Source organism: Dendrobates tinctorius, unplaced genomic scaffold (assembly GCF_039654945.1).
Source record: "Dendrobates tinctorius isolate UK_male_01 unplaced genomic scaffold, ASM3965494v1 ptg000092l, whole genome shotgun sequence".
NCBI lineage: Eukaryota > Metazoa > Chordata > Amphibia > Anura > Dendrobatidae > Dendrobates > Dendrobates tinctorius.
Window position 1 is genome coordinate 8,010,835 of NW_027361760.1, and position 17,175 is coordinate 8,028,009.

Consider the following 17,175-nt stretch of genomic DNA (forward strand, 5'->3'; position numbering starts at 1 on the left):
AGGGGTCACCGAACCCTCATCCACGCCACCGGGCCGATCAGGATGGGCCCGATGAAAAGCACGAACCAATCTATCGGCATGAATACCAGAGGCAGAGTCCCAAGAATTGTCCTCCTGGCCATAACCCTTCCACTTGACCAAATACTGGAGTCTCCGTCTAGCCAGACGAGAATCCAGTATTTTCTCTACCTCATATTCCACATTACCTCTAACCAATACAGGGTCAGCAGGTGCCGCCATAGGAACTACTGGCTCAACATATCTCTTCAACAGCGAATTATGAAACACGTTATGGATCTTAAACGTAACAGGAAGAGCCAATCGAAAAGAAACCGGATTAAGAATCTCCAAAATCTTGTAAGGTCCAATAAATCTTGGCTTGAACTTTGGAGAAGCTACCTTCATAGAGATATTCTTTGATGACAACCAAACCATATCACCCACTTTAAACTGGGGACCAATGGTCCTATGCCGGTTAGAAAACCGCTGGGCCTTTTCCTGGGAGAGAGACAACTTATCCACTACTTGGTCCCAAATCTGCTGCATTCTCTCTACCACAGTGTCAACACCTGGGCAGGCTGAAGATTCCACTTTTCCTGAAGAAAATCGAGGATGAAACCCAAAGTTACAGAAAAAGGGGTACATCAAGGTGGCAGAACTAGCTCTATTATTTAAAGCGAATTCGGCCAAGGGCAAAAATGAAACCCAGTCCTCCTGATCAGCAGATATAAAACATCTCAAATAGGACTCCAAAGTCTGGTTTGTTCTCTCCGTCTGCCCATTGGTCTGAGGGTGAAACGCAGAGGAGAAGGACAACTGAATTCCCAGCTTGGAACAAAAGGCTTTCCAGAATCTGGAAACAAACTGAACTCCTCTGTCCGATACAATGTTCTCAGGAATCCCATGCAACCGAACCACCTGTTGTAAAAACAAGGGTACCAACTCTGAGGAAGATGGCAACTTTGGAAGTGGTACAAGATGGTCCATCTTAGAGAATCTATCACAAATCACCCAGATAACAGTCATCCTCTGAGAGACAGGAAGATCAGAAATAAAATCCATTTAAATATGGGTCCACGGCCTCTTAGGCACCGGCAAGGGCATCAACAACCCACTAGAGCGAGAGCAGGGTTTAGACCGGGAACAAGTCCCACAGGACTGCACAAAATTCCTGACATCACGAGATAAGGCAGGCCATCAAAAAGACCGACTCACCAAATCTCTGGTACCAAAAATACCTGGATGACCAGCCAATGCGGAGCAATGAACTTCAGACATCACGCTCTTCCTCCACTGGTCAGGAACATACAATTTTCCCATAGGACAATGCTCAGGTTTGTCCTCCTGGAATTCTTCCAGAGCACGTCTCAAATCGGGCAAGATGGCAGAAAGAACTACCCCCTCACCTAGGATGGTAGTAGGCTTGGTCACAATAGGAGAATCAGCAAAGAAACTCCTAGAAAGGGCCTCTGCCTTAACATTCTTAGTGCCTGGAAGAAAGGAGAACACAAAATCAAAACGCGTAAAAAACAAGGCCCACCTAGCCTGTCTAGGATTCAAGCGTTTGGCCGACTCAAGGTAAATCAAATTCTTGTGGTCAGTGAGGACCACAGCTTGATGTCTAGCTCCCTCCAACCAATGTCTCCACTCCTCAAATGCCCATTTCATGGCCAACAATTCCCGATTCCCCACATCATAGTTGCGTTCAGATGGGGAGAACTTTCGGGAAAAGAAGGCACAGGGATTCATTTTAGACGTCACCGGATCTTTTTGGAACAAAACAGCTCCCGCACCAATCTCTGAAGTGTCCACCTCGACCTGAAAAGGAAGTGAGACATCAGGTTGCCGCAAAACCGGAGCAGAAGTGAACCTCCGCTTCAGCTCCTGAAAGGCCGAAACAGCCTCTGAAGACCAATTCAGCACATCAGCACCCTTCTTAGTTAAATCAGTCAGTGGTTTAGCAATACCAGAAAAATTAGCTATAAATTTACGATAAAAATTAGCAAAACCCAAAAACTTCTGGAGAGCCTTCAAAGAAGTGGGTTGAACCCAATCATAAATGGCCTGTACCTTGGCCGGGTCCATTTCAGTAGTTGACAGAGACAAAATAAATCCCAAAAATGAAATCCTCTGTACACCAAAAAGGCACTTCGATCCCTTAACATACAAGGAATTCACTCTCAAAATCCGGAACACAGTCCAAACATGTTCCACATGAGAATCCCAATCCCTGGAAAAGATCAAAATATCATCCAGATAGATGATCAAAAACTTATCCACAGAGCCCCGGAAAATATCATTCATGAAGGATTGGAAGACAGAAGGGGCATTAGTGAGCCCAAAAGGCATCACCAGGTACTCAAAATGTCACTCCGGAGTATTAAACGGTCTTCCATTCATCCCCATGCTTGATGCGAATAAGATACATCCCCCTGAGGTCAAGCTTAGTAAACCAGCAAGCGCCTTTAACTCTGGAGAATAAATCAGAAATCAGGGGTAACGGATACTGATATTTAACCGTAATTTTGTTGAGGGAACGATAGTCAATACAAGGCGTTAGTGAACCATCTTTCTTGGCCACGAATAAAAAACCAGCACCTAAGGGCGAAGAGGATGGTCTAATATGACCCTTCTCCAATGACTCCTTAATATAAGATCGCATAGCCTCGTGTTCAGGTACAGATAAATTGAAAAGTCGACCCTTGGGAAATTTACACCCAGGTCTCAACTCAATTGCACAGTCATAACTCCTATGAGGAGGCAAAGACGCAGACTTGCTCTCACTAAAAACATCATAAAAATCAGCCAAATAGTCATGAACATCATGCGACTGGGGAGAGGTGGAGAAAACAGGAGTGTCACCAAGAGCACACCGACAACCCTAACTCACCACAGACACAGATTTCCAATCCAAAACCGGATTATGGATTTGCAACCAGGGAAAACCCAGAACAATGGTATCATGTAAATTATGCAACACCAAAAATCTGCAATTTTCTTGGTGATCTGGGGCGATCCGCATTATCACCTGGGTCCAAAACTGAGGTTTATTCTTCGCCAAAGGAGTAGCATCAATACCCCTCAAAGGAATAGGCGTCCGCAGAGGTGTCATAGGAAAACCACAATGTTTAGTAAAATCCAAGTCCATCAGATTCATGGCCGCTCCTGAATCCACAAAAGCCTTCGCGGAAAATGTGGATAAGGAGCAGATCAGAGTAATTGCCAAAAGAAACTTAGGTTGTACACCACCCACAGCAAATGTGTGTGCAAAACGTTTCTCTCGTTTAGGGCAGACAGAAATAACATGAGAGGCATCTCCACAGAAAAAACACAGCTTATTACGCCTTCTAAACTCCTGACGTTGTGCCCTAGACAAAACTCTATCACATTGCATAGGTTCAGACATTTGTTCAAAAGGTGGCAGCGCCTCCCGTGTAGTCTTGCGTTCACGTAAACGCCAATCAACTTGAATGGCTAATGACATAGAATCGTCAAGACCAGAGGGAACAGGAAATCCCACCATAGTATCTTTTAAAGTTTCAGACAAACCCTTCCGAAAGAGAGCTGCCAATGCATTCCATGTAGTAAGGACCGCCCACTTTCGGAATTTCTGACAGTATAACTCTGCAGGATCCTGACCTTGGTTCAGTGCCAATAGGGCTCTCTCAGCTTGATCAATAGCATTAGGTTCATCATATAACAACCCCAAGGCTTGAAAAAATGCATCCACATTAGTCAAAACAGGATCTTCAGGTGTCAAAGAAAACGCCCAATCCTGGGGATCGCCGCGCATCAAGGAGATGACAATTTTAACCTGCTGCGCAGAGCTCCCCGATGAGTTAGGCTTCAAGGCAAGAAATAATTTACAATTATTCTTAAAATTCAAAAATTTAGACCGATCCCCAAAAAACACATCAGGAGTAAGGATCTTTGGTTCAACGGCATGTGAATGAGTGAGACAGGCGGAAATTCCCCGCACTTCAGCAGCAAGCTGCTCCACACTATCAGACAATTGCTTAATCTCCATGAAGGAGAAAGAAAAAAAAGAATCCTCCTACGGCCCCAGAGAAAAAGAGGAGAAAATATACATATAAAAGAAAAAAAAAATCCGACACTTTTTTTTTTTTTTTACACAATTCTTTCCTGCTTTTGAGTACCCTAGAATCTGCAGTATGGCTGGTGATTCTGTTATGAATGAGTCACCAAGGAGGGAAAAACAAAAGGCAAGCTAAGCCCAGAAAACCGGAGAGGTTGGTAACTAGCGGATTGCAGACCCCTGATCCTATTCACACAGCTAGAAGTAGACGTGGAGCGTGCCTACGGTGGTCCTAGACGCCTCGTCACGGCCGGAGAACTAAATAAGCCTAAAGAAAGAACTAGAAAATCTAAACTGCCCCAGAGCAGACCCCAAAGCAATAGACAGCCCCCAACATGTATTGTCAGTGAAACAAGATGAAAACACAAACACAGATAGAAAGATAGGCTGAGCAAACGATGGGGCCCTCACTAACTAGAAAGGACAGGAAAGAAAAACTGCTGTCTACAATCACGCAAAAAACCCTGCCAAAAAATGTCCAACACGTCTGATAAAGAAAAGGCCCTGAAGTCGCTAGACTTCAATTCCCTTTATCAGCACTCGGGTATATTCTGAAGACAGAGCAAAAGAGATCAACTGATCAGAGACAAAATGGGGATTCAGCCCAGTCCCAACCAGGGCTGGCTGAACACAAAAACTAAGTAAACCAGACAAAAACTCATATGAACAATAGCAGAGAAAACTTAGCTTTAAGAAGGCAGGAACCAAACTGGAAACCAGAAGCCACAGTCAGGAGAAATCACCAGCAAGAAACTAGGGAGTCGGCTGCCTTAAATCCAATCAGAAACTCCTGACATCCAATCACAGTCCTCTTCCTCAGGTGGCCGGTCACTGCCATTTAGATCAGCTTCATTACCTCCCTTCACCAACAGAGGGAGTCCCAGATAGAGAACTCACTACTCTGTCAGCACAGCCAGCTCCATAACCCTCACCAGAAGCCAGAGGCAAACCCGAAAATGAGCTCACAACAATTACCGGTAAGTAATCCGGCTTTTTCTTATGTCTCACAAAATGGAGTTATTGGAAAATACATCTTGTCCCCCCAAAATAGCAATCTCTTGCATGCACCTGCAAATGTTTACATACCCTGACATACTTTTTGCTTTCTTGGCCTTTTTTCAGAGACTATAAATGATAACGCCAAAACTTTTTCTCCACTCATGGTTAATGGTTGGGTGAAGCCATTTATTGTCAAACTGTGTTTTCTCTTTTTAAACCCTAATGACAACCCAAAACATCCAAATGACCCTGATCAATAGTTCAGTCCCCATTCCTTAATACCATGTATTGCCCCTTCTAACATCAATGACAGCTTGAAGTCTTTTGTGGTAGTTGTGGATGAGGTTCTTTATTTTCTCAGATGTTAAAGCTGCCCACTCTTCTTGGCAAAAAGCCTCCATTTCCTGTAAATTCCTGGGCTGTTTAGCATGAACTGCACACTTGAGATCTCTCCAGAGTGTCTCAATGATATTGAGGTCTGGAGACTGAGATGGCCACTCCAGAACCTTCACTTTGTTTTGCTGTGGCCAATGACAGGTCAACTTGGCCTTGTGTTTTGGATCGTTGTCATGTTGGAACGCCCAAGTACGTCCCATGCGCAGCTTCCGGGCTGATGACTGCAAATTTTCCTCAAGTATTTGCTGATAATGTGCTGCATTCATCTTTCCTTCAACTTTAACCATGTTTCCTGTGCTTTTGTAACTCACAGATCCCCAAAACATCAGCAATCCACCTCCATGCTTTACAATAGGAATGGTGTTCCTTTCATCATAGGACTCTCTATATGTAATATATATGGTTGTGGCCAAAAAGTTAAATTTTGGTCTCATCACTCCAAATTAGGCTAGTTTCACACTAGCGTTTCCTAGAGCTGCTGAGGGATGCGCACGTCCACGGCTGCACCTCTGGTCAGCTCCGCCTATGGTCGCATGACGCTGCATGCGACTTTCGTACCCTATCTTTAGCATTGGGTACACAGGCCGTGCGCAGGTATGCGTTTGCCTGTGCATGCGTCTATCCCCAGCCTGGACTGGAGATATACACTGGGTGCAGAATTATTAGGCAAATGAGTATTTTGATCACATCATCCTTTGTACATGTTGTCCTACTCCAAGCTGTATAGGCTTGAAAGCCAACTGTTAATTATGTAAATCAGGTGATTTGCATCTCTGTAATGAGGAGGGGTGTGGTCTAATGACACCAACACCCTATATAAGGTGTGCTTAATTATTAGGCAACTTCCTTTCCTTTGGCAAAATGGGTCCGAAGAAAGATTTGACGGACTCTGAAAAGTCAAAAATTGTGAGATGTCTTGCAGAGGGATGCAGCAGTTTTGAAATTGCCAAACTTTTGAAGCGTGATCACCGAACAATCAAGAGTTTCATGGCAAATATCCAACAGGGTCACAAGAAGCGTGTTGATAAAAAAAAGGCGCAAAATAACTGCCCATAAACTGAGGAAAATCAAGTGTGAAGCTGCCAAGATGCCATTTGCCACCAGTTTTGCCATATTTCAGAGCTGCAACGTTACTGGAGTATCAAAAAGCTCAAGGTGTGCCATACTCAGGGACATGGCCAAGCTAAGGAAGGCTGAAAAACGACCACCTTTCATAAAGAGACAATAAGATAAAACGTCAAGACTGGGCCAAGAAATATCTTAAGAATGATTTTTCTAAGGTTTTATGGACTGATGAAATGAGAGCGACTCTTGATTGGCCAGATGGATGGGCTCAAGGCTGGATCAGTGAAGGGCAGAGAGCTCCGCTCCGACTCAGACGCCAGGAAGGTGGAGGTGGGGTACTGGTATGGGCTGGTATCATCAAAGATGAACTTGTGGGACCTTTTTGGGTTGAGGATGGAGTGAAGCTCAACTCCCAGACCTACTGGCAGTTTCTGGAAGACGCCTTCTTCAAGCAGTGGTACAAGAAGAAGTTGGTATCGTTCAAGAAAAACATGATTTTCATGCAGGACAATGCTCCATCACATGCATATAAATACTAAACTGTGTGGCTGGCCAGTAAAGGTCTTAAAGAAGAAAAAATAATGACATGGCCCCCTTGTTCACCCGATCTGAACCCCATAGAGAACCTGTGGTGCCTCATAAAATGTGAGAGCTACAAGGAGTGAAAACTTTACACCTCTCCGAACAGTTTCTGGGAGGCTGTGGTGGCTGCGGCACGCAATGTTGATCGCAAACAGATCAAGCAACTGACAGAATCTATGGATAGAAGGCTTTTGAGTGTCATCGTAAAGAAAGGTGGCTATATTGGTTACTGATTTTTTTTTTTTCGTTTTGTTTTTTAATGTCATAAATGTTTATTTCTAAATTTTGTGTTGCTCTATTGGTTTACCTGGTGAGAATAAACAAGTGAGATGGGTATATATTTGTTTTTTATTAAGTTGCCTAATAATTCTGCACTGTAATGGTTACCTGCACAAACAGATATCCTCCTAAGATAGCCAAATCTAAAACAAACCCACTCCAACTTCCAAAAATATTAAGCTTTGATATCTGAGTCTTTTGGGTTGATTGAGAACATAGGTGTTGTTCAATAATAAAAAGAATCCTCTCAAATACAACTTGCCTAATAATTCTGCACACAGTGTATATCCCTCCTCACTGGAGCGCCTTGTTAACTCGTACCTATAAGGGAAGCCTTTCTGGTGACTATTTGCCCTCGGTGCAGTTCCCTGACTGACCCTGGCAAGTGGTGCCATCAGAGAGCTGATCCCTGCTAGGTCCTTCTCTCCCCTCCCCCGAGGTGAGTGAAGTTGACACCCCCTTCCCCTGTTACATCCGTCACACCTTGCAGTGTGACATGGTTCTCCATCCTGTTGAAAAATTCTGTCTGTTCCTTGCCAAGGTCACGAATTGATGAGATGAGCTTTGCTTCAATGACGACATGAATATATTTCAAAGCATTTACAGTTCCCTCAAGGACCTGTATTCTCCCAATTCCATGCCAGGACATACAGCCCCATATTATAACACACTCAGGATGTTTAATTGTAGGTGTCATACACTCTGGAAGACAGTCTTCCTTTTGCCTTCTCCAAACATAACGCACTCTGTCACTAACCAAAAATTGATACTCCTTTCATCGCCCCAGATTACTTTCTTACAATCTTCAGTTGTCCAGCTAAGATGTTCTCTGGCCCAGGAAATTCTCCTCTCTATTTTAAGATTTAGGAATGGCTTTTTCCTTGGTGTTTGTGCTTTCAGGCCGCCATCAAGTAATCAGTGACATACAGTTCTATCCAACACTGAATCTCCTCTATCGTGCAAGAACTGGTTGAGTTCCTTGGCTGATGCTCTTATGTTTTGCAAGGCTAACCTAACAATTCTTCTTTCAGTTTTTGGAGTTGTTGCATTTTTCCTTCCTCCATCCCTATGGGAGTGGAGACGTGTCCATATTCATTACTTTAATGAGCGGTGTCACATGACCGCACAGGAAGAAGACAAGACTGAGATGTAGCAGAGCCTGATATGCAGACGCCAGGAGGGCGAGTATGATGTCATCTGCTCCGCCTCCCCTGCCTGCTTTCTGGCGTATGACTCGTGTATAAGCCGAGCGGGTCTTTTTCAGCCCAAAAAAGGGGCTGAAAATCTCGGCTTATAAACGAGTATATACGGTAAATGAGGTATCACTGTAATCTACTGACACAAAGAATAAAACTGCCTTATCATTTGTACCACGCGTGGAATGGTATTAACCCTCCCCCCACCTCCCACAAAAAAAAATTCCTTAACTGCTGGTTTTTGTTCATTCTGCCTCCAAAAAATCAGACTACAAAGTGATTTTTTTTTTTACAATAAGAGAAGCTTTTTTTTAGTGTGTGCAGCAGCCAAGCATAAAAACCTGATATAAATCTGGTATTGCTGTAATTGCACCGACCCGAAGAATACAGTTGCCTAATCACTTATACTGCACGAGGAACGGTGTAAAAAATAAATAAAACCAATTCTTCACCTGCTATTTTTTTCTTTCTACCTCCCAAATATCGCAGTAAAGCACAGTGCACTTTTATCCGGAGCACTACGCTGAGCGCTTGCATCGGATGTATATGTATATCTTTGAAATGCATGTTTCAGACAGAACCTCTAACGGAAGATTCCCTATAATAAGGCAGATGGAGGAACTATGGATGCAGTCTGACATGTGATCCGGCGGTGTCCGTCTTTTTAGGATTGCATAAAAGTGCAATCGGCCGCAGTTTTGTGCACTTCTGAAAAAAAGGACACTTGAACAGAGGCCAGAGTAACTGCTGCCTCATTATAGTGAAAGGATCCCTCGGGGGTTTCATCTGATTCACATCACTCAGAGATTTAGATGGAAGCCCCAAAGTAAATGGTCAACGTAGTGCACCCGATAAATGTGATCCCAAACATTATGTAAAATGTTCCCAATGAAATCTTCAACTCAATCCACATAAAAAGCAAGTCCCCACTCGGGTCTCTAATCTATTAACGGAAAATAAAGGGGGCTTTCACATTACTGGTAGCACAAAGGCTCTGGGAAAAGTGAAATGGCTCCTCAACCGCCAAAAGAAATTCTGAAAATTCTCTGCTCCCAAATCCAAATGTCCCCTCCCTTCTGAGGCCCACAGTGTACCTAAACCACAAATTGCATCTAATTTTGTCATTTCTCAAGCGATGAGATCCCACCTAACTTACAGGTGCATGCCTCCAGAAGCACTGGCTTTGCATAATGTTCTGGTCACTACAGCGTGTACTGGTCACTACAACAGCAGTTTTGCCATTTTCACTCGCCAACATTCATTGCTGCTTGCTTCTGGAAAATGCTCATGGAGTCAAAATTGTCACTACACCTATAGATAAACTCCCCAGTTTCCAAAATGTGGTCACTTGAGGGGGATTCTACATAGTAACATAGTTATTAAGGTTGAAGGAAGACTTTAAGTCCATCTAGTTCAACCCATATCCTATCCTAACTTGCCCTAACATGTTGATCCAGAGGAAGGCAAAAAAACACCATGTGGCAAACAGTAAGCTTCACATTGGGGGAAAAAATTCCTTCCTGACTCCACATACGGCAATCAGACTAGCTCCCTGGATCAACGCAATATTAAGGAAACTAGTGTTTATACCCTGTAATATTATACTTTCCAAGAAAGGCATCCAGTCCCTTCTTAAATTTTAGTAGGGAATCACTCATTACAGCATCATATGGCAGAGAGTTCCATAGTCTCACTGCTCTTACAGTAAAGAATCCACGTCTGTGAGTATGCTTAAACCTTCTTTCCTCCAGACGTAGAGGATGCCCCCTTGTCCCCATCACAGGTCTAAGAGTAAACAGATCATTAGAAAGGTCTTTGTATTGTCCCCGCATATATTTATACATTGTAATAAGATCACCCCTAAGCCTTTGATTTTCCAAACTAAATAACCCCAAGTGTAATAACCTGTCTTGGTATTGCAGACCCCCTAGTTCCCTAATAACCTTGCTCGCTCTTCTCTGCACCCACTTCAGTTCAGCCATGTCTGTCTTATACACCGGAGACCAGAACTGTACACAGTATTCTAAGTGTGGTCGCACTAGTGACTTGTATAGAGGTAAAATTATGTTCTCCTCATGAGTATCTATGCCTCTTTTAATACATCCCATTATTTTATTTGCCTTTGCAGCAGCTGCCTGACACTGGCCACTAAATGTGAGTTTGTCGTCCACCCATACACCCAGGTCTTTTTCAGTGACAGTTTTGCCCAGTGTTTTACAATTAAGCACATAATTATACATCTTGTTTGTTCTACCCAAGTGCATGACCTTACATTTATCCCCATTAAAGCTCAATTGCCATTTATCAGCCCAAGCTTCTAGTTTACATAAATCCTCCTGTAATATAAAATTGTCCTCCTCTGTATTGATAACCCTGCAGAGTTTAGCGTCATCTGCAAATATTGAAATTCTACTCTCTATGCCCCCTAAAAGGTCATTAATAAATATGTTAAAACGAAGCAGGCCCAAAACTGACCCCTGTGACCCGTGACCCAGTCCGAGTGTGCTCCATTAATAACCCTTTGTTTCCTATCCCTGAGCCAGCTCTTAACCCACCTACACATATTTTCCCCTATCCCCATTGTTCTCATTTTATCTATCAACCTTTTGTGTGGCACCGTATCAAAAGCTTTTGAAAAGTCCATGTACACCACGTCCACTGCATTCCCTTGGTCCAGTCCTGAACTTACCTCTTCATAAAAGCTTATCAGATTAGTCTGACAGGAACGGTCCATTGTAAACCCATGTTGATATTGGGTCATGAGGTTATTCTCCAGATACTCCAGTATAGTATCTCTTAGAAAACCCTACAGGATTTTACCCACAGTTGAGGTTAAACTTACTGGCCTATAATTTCCAAGTTCAGTTTTTGTCCCCTTTTTGAATATTGGCACCACATTTGCTATACGCCAGTCCTGTGGTACAGACCTGCTATTATGGAATCTTTAAAGATTAAAAATAATAGTCTATCTATAACTGTGCTTAATTCCCGCAGTACTCGGAGGTGTATCTCATCTGGGCCCGGGGATTTGTCAATTTTAGTGATTTTTAGATGCCGCCGTACTTCCTGCTGGGTTAAGCAATTGACATTTAATGGAGAATTTTTATCCCTGATCATGTTATCCATCGTGGGATTTTCTTGTGTAAATACTGTTGAAAAAAAGTCATTTAGCATATTGGCTTTTTCCTCCTCCTCATCCACCATTTCACCCAGACTATTTTTAAGGGGGCCAACACTATCATTTTTTAGCTTCTTACTATTTATGTAGTTAAAGAATATTTTGAGATTATTCTTACTTTCTTTGGCAATGAGTCTTTCTGTCTCAATCTTTGCTGTCTTGATTTGCTTTTTACAGAATTTATTTAATTTTCTGTATTTATTTAATGCCTCATCACTACCTACTTGCTTTAATTCTCTAAATGCTTTATTTTTATCTCTTATTGCACCCCTTACAGCTCTATTTAGCCATAGTGGTTTCCTCCTATTTCTAGCATGTTTATTCCCATATGGTATATATTGTGCACAGGTCCTATTCAGGATGCTAATAAACGTCTCCCATTTTCTTTGTGTATTTTTATGTCTCAGGATATCGTCCCAGTTAATTGCACCAAGATCATCTCTCATCCGTTGGAAATTTGCCTTCCTGAAGTTTAGTGTCCTTGTAACCCCTCTACTACACATCTTATTAAAGGATACATGAAAACTTATTAATTTGTGATCACTATTACCCAAGTGACCCTCAACCCTTACATTTGATATGCGGTCTGGCATGTTGGTTAAAATTCTGCTCTTCTAGGAATTAGGGGCTCTGTATATGGAGTCTGCAAACTGTTATAGGAACATCTGCGCTCCAGTAGGCAAATAGCGTTCCATTCCTTCCGAGTCTCTGTAGTACTGTGCAGCCACATATGGGGAATTGCCTCGTTCAGTAGAAATTGTGGGACAAATTTTGGTGCCATTTTTACCCATTTGTGTGAAAATGTAAATTCTGGGGCTAAAACAGCATTTTAGTGGTTGAAAGGTAATTTATTCTTCACCGCTCAATGGTATAAAATTCTGTGAGGCACATGTGATGTCCATATGATCACTAAACCCTTAGATGAATTCATTGGGGAGCGTAGTTTGTAAAATGAGTTCACATATAAGGGTTTTTTGTTCTGGCACCTCAGGAGCTCTGCCAATGTGAACATGGTTCTCAATCATTCCAGCAAAATCTGAACTCCAATATGGCGCCTCTTCCATTTTGAGCTTTACACTGTGCCTCAAAAGTAGTATTCCCCCCACATATGGGGTATCGGTCTACTTAGGAGAAATTGCACAACAAATAGTATGGTGCAGTTTCTTCTGTTACCCTTTAAAAATGCAATATATTGGACTTAAAACATATTTGTTGGGGAAATTTTGTTTTCCCTTTTCGGTTTGTTTTATTTTTACGACTCAACGTTATAGACTTCTGTGAAGCACCTGAGGGTTCAATGTGCTCACCACCCATCTATATCAGTTCTCTGAGGGGTCTAGTTTCCAAAAAGGTGTCACTTGTGGGGAATTTTCCCTTTTTAGGCACATCAGAGGCTCTGCAAACACAACATGTGTCTGCCAATTGTTCCAGCAAATTTTGCATTAAAATTCAAATGGCGCTCCATCACTTCTGAGCCCTGCCATGCACCCAAACAGTGGTTTTCTCCCTCATATAGGGTATCTGCATACTCAGTAGAAATTACCTAACAATTTTTTGTGTACATTTTTTCCTGTTACCCTTGTCAAAATGAAAAAATCGGCATCTGATTTAATTTTTTTTGTGAAAAAATGGCAAATGTTAAATTTTTTTTATTTTTTTTACACATTCCAAAAATTCCTGTGAGGCACCTGAAGGGTTAATAAACTTCTTGAATCTGGTTTTGAGCACCTTGAGGGGTGAAGTTTTTAGAATGGTGTCACTTTTGGGTATTTTCTATCATATAGACCCCTCAAAGTGACTTCAAATGTGATGTGGTCCCTAAAAATAAAATGGTGTTGTAAAAATGAGAAATCACTGATCAACTTTTAACCCTTATAGCTTCCTAACAAAAAAAATTTTGGTTCTCAAATTGTGCTGATGTAAGGTAAACATGTGGGAAATGTTAATTTTTGCCAAATTTCCGTTTTTTTTTTTTTCACAAATAAGCGCAAGTTAGATCAATGAAATTTTACCACTAACATGAAGTACAATATGTCACGAGAAAACACTGTCAGAATCACCGGGATCCAAGGAAGCGTTCCAGAGTTATGACCTCATAAAGGGACAGTGGTCAGAATGGTAATAATTGGCCCGGTCATTAACGTGCAAACCACCCTTGGGGCTCAAGGGGTTAATGTGCAAACCACCTTCAGGGGTAAAGAGGTTAAGAGGGTATTCACACTTGTGAGACAACATTATTTTATTTTCCCCTTGAAAAACGTTTGAATTTGTTTCTCAATAGATTTGTACAAAGAATGAATGACATTCTGTTTGGTCTTCTGCCAAAAGTCTGCAGTCACTGTCAGGTTTCTCCCGTATTGAATAGAGCAGGCCACAAGTATGTCATTTGCATGCTTCTGGCAACATTCTGACTAGATGTGCTCGGCCACACATTAGTTCATGGACCATCCTGACTAGATGTGCTTGGACTCACTTAGTTCGGAGCGAAGCCAAGTACGCTTAGTGGCAAATCTCATAGTTGCGATCACATGTCCACCTGCTCTCGACAGCAATACCGGAGAATCCTGAGAGCGCGCAGTTTAACGATTCAGAATACTGCTGTCACATAGACTGACTTCAGACTTATAGCAGACAGCACCTTTTAAAGGTAGAAAAAGTTATGAAATGATTCTTCTGGGTGCGTTTTGTTTTTTTAACATGGCATTTTTAACAGGGTTGTGTAGAGCTTTTACATCCACTGCATTATAGAGAACATTTTATTACATAATAACCATCTATTGATTCCTTTTTTTTTTTTTTCCCCCCAGGAGGCCATGTTTGGGTGTGAGCCTCAGCTGCCATATCTAAGATATACTCCAACAGGTGGGAGAGGTGAGGAACGTACTACTATGTTTTCTAGTGTTAAGTATTCCAGTTGATTTAACTAGGGGTCGTTGTAATGAATTGCTGCAAAAGTTACCTTTAGGATATGTGCCCACGCTAGCGTTTTTAAACGCTCAGGAAAAGGATCCCCTTCCCAGAAATCGCGCGTCTTTTTCCGCTCGTTTTTTGCGCGATTTTGACGCGTTTTTGACGTGTTTTTTGACACGCGATTTCTGGGATTATTGGGGATGGCTAAAAACGCTGAGCCATGCGGGCATTAATGAGCATGCTGCGTTTTTAGCCGCTGAGCGGTTAAAAACGCATGCATTGGCACAAAAAGCCAAAAACGCATGCTAATTAATTTGATGCATCTTTTAAGCGTTTCTGCAGCGTCTGATCCGGCTCAAACGCTGTGGAAACGCTTAACAAACCGCATCGTGGGCACACAGCCTTAAAATGGTTAATACCGCATCACTTCACAATACACCAGTATATTTTCTGTTTTTCAAAAGTAGTCTTATAACTTCTGCACTGTTTTCTAAATAGTACAAAATGCAAAAGTACTTACCTCGGTAGGGAGCGCTCTCCCATATCTGAGCAGTTAAAGAACCGCTTCTGGATGCAGTTTTCCCACTTCCTGTGATGTCAACTCAACAGAGCAGTTCCTTCTCTTCCACTCTGCTATATTGGCTGGAGGTCAATGTTGACGTCATGTTGATTAACCTTTTAACGGCGGCAGTTGAGGGGCCTTATTCCTCAGTGCCGCTTTTTAACGGCACTGAGAAATAAGTGTATAGAATTCCCCAGCGTCGGATAATCTCCAGGGTCTCAACTACCGGGTGTAGCAGAGACCCCGGAGAACATGATTCAGGTCGGTTTTTACTGTCCCCAGTCTCGTGATTGCCGTTATTCACCAAATAACAGCGATCACAAAAAAGTCAGATTTACAATTCATTTCTCTCTCCTCTGAAATGCTCTAATATACCAGAGGAGAGAGAAATGGGGAACTCATAGTCCCGATACCTCTGCCATCCCTCCTGCTCCATCCCCCGGCCATCCACGTTATCTTCTTGGAAGAAAATGGCGAGCGCATGCGCAGTGCACCCATCGAGATCTTCCGACCCATACCCGGCAACAATGGGAGATTTTTCCTATTGGTTCATTTTTGATCACTGTGATAGCGTCTGGCATAGTGATCAAAATAAATAAAATGGTAAATCACCCCCCCCCCCTTGGTCACCCCCTTAGTTAAGTCAACGTAATACAATTATTTTATTTTCCGTTTTTTGCAGTTAGGGTTGAGGTTACGGTTGTGGTGTTGGGGTTACTCTTATGGTTAGAATTTTAGGGTTTCCACTGTTTAGGCACATCAGGGGATCTCCAACCAGGACCTGGTGACTGCCATCGATTCCAGCCAATTTTGTGTTCAAAAAGTCCAACGATGCTCCCTCCCTTCTGAGCCGTGCCATGTACCAAAACAGTGGCTTACCCCCACATATGGGGTACCAGCGTACGCAGGAGAAATTGCACAACAAATTTTGTTGTCCATTTTCTTCTGTTACCCTTGTGAAAATAAAAAAAGCTTGCGTCTAAAATAATCTTTTTGTGAAAAAAGTTCAATGTTATTTTTTTCCTTCCACGTTGCTTTAGTTCTCACGCAGTTTTTATTCACTTCAAATGTGGTCCCTAAAAAAAAATGGTTTTGTAAATTTTGTTGGAAACATGAGAAATCTCTGGTTAACTTTTAACCCTTATAATGTCCTAACAAAAAAAAAAAATCTCTGAATCAGTGGGATCCGTTGAAGCGTTCCAGAGCTATAGCATCTTTAAGTGACAGTGGTCAGAATTGTAAAAATTGGCTCTGTCACTAAGGGTTTAAGAGCCGGCTTACTCGCTGCCTAGAATTGGCACTGGTGCACTAAGATTTACAGTGTATGAGCAGTGCAGTGAGAGAAGTAGTGACATTCATACCCAGCATAGACTTTGGGAAGCAGAGTCACTCAGAGATCTTTGCACTCCTTATGTGCTAGCTCATGCATTGTAAAGCACACAAACTGCATGCCTGTGCTGACTTAGACAGCCGTCTCCCTGCTTCATATCAACATATTCTGTACAATGCAGATGAAAAGGAATTGCTGTCAACTAGACATCATGGAGAGTGTAAGGCTGTGTGCACATGTTGCAGATTTAGATGCGGATCCGCAGTGGTTTTGGCCGCACGGATTCGCATCAAATCTGCAGTGCGCTGCCAATGTTCGGCTAGGTTCACATTAGCATTTGAGTCCGCAGCGTATCAAACGCATGCAAAATGCATGTTTACGCAGCGTTTATGCGCATCATCTTACTCATAACGGGGGGAAAAAGCTATGTGTGTATGCGTTTTTGCCAGGGCTGTGGAGTCGGTAAGCCAAACCTCCGACTCCTCAATTTCCCTTACAGACTCCAACTCCAACATATATTGCTTATATTTAAGTGAAACATTTATTGTAGTGCAATGTGAACATCAGACATTTAATCATTTT

General features: G+C 42.5%; 1 protein-coding gene across 1 annotated transcript in view; it reads left to right on the forward strand.

The window, feature by feature from the left end:
• LOC141098497 (uncharacterized) overlaps positions 1–17,175 on the forward strand; it is a 295,534-nt gene that overhangs the window by 225,400 nt on the left and 52,959 nt on the right. Inside the window, exon 9 of the mRNA XM_073586333.1 lies at positions 14,599–14,662. Within this exon, the coding sequence (XP_073442434.1) occupies positions 14,599–14,662 (64 nt within the window). The remainder of the gene's footprint in view (positions 1–14,598; positions 14,663–17,175) is intronic.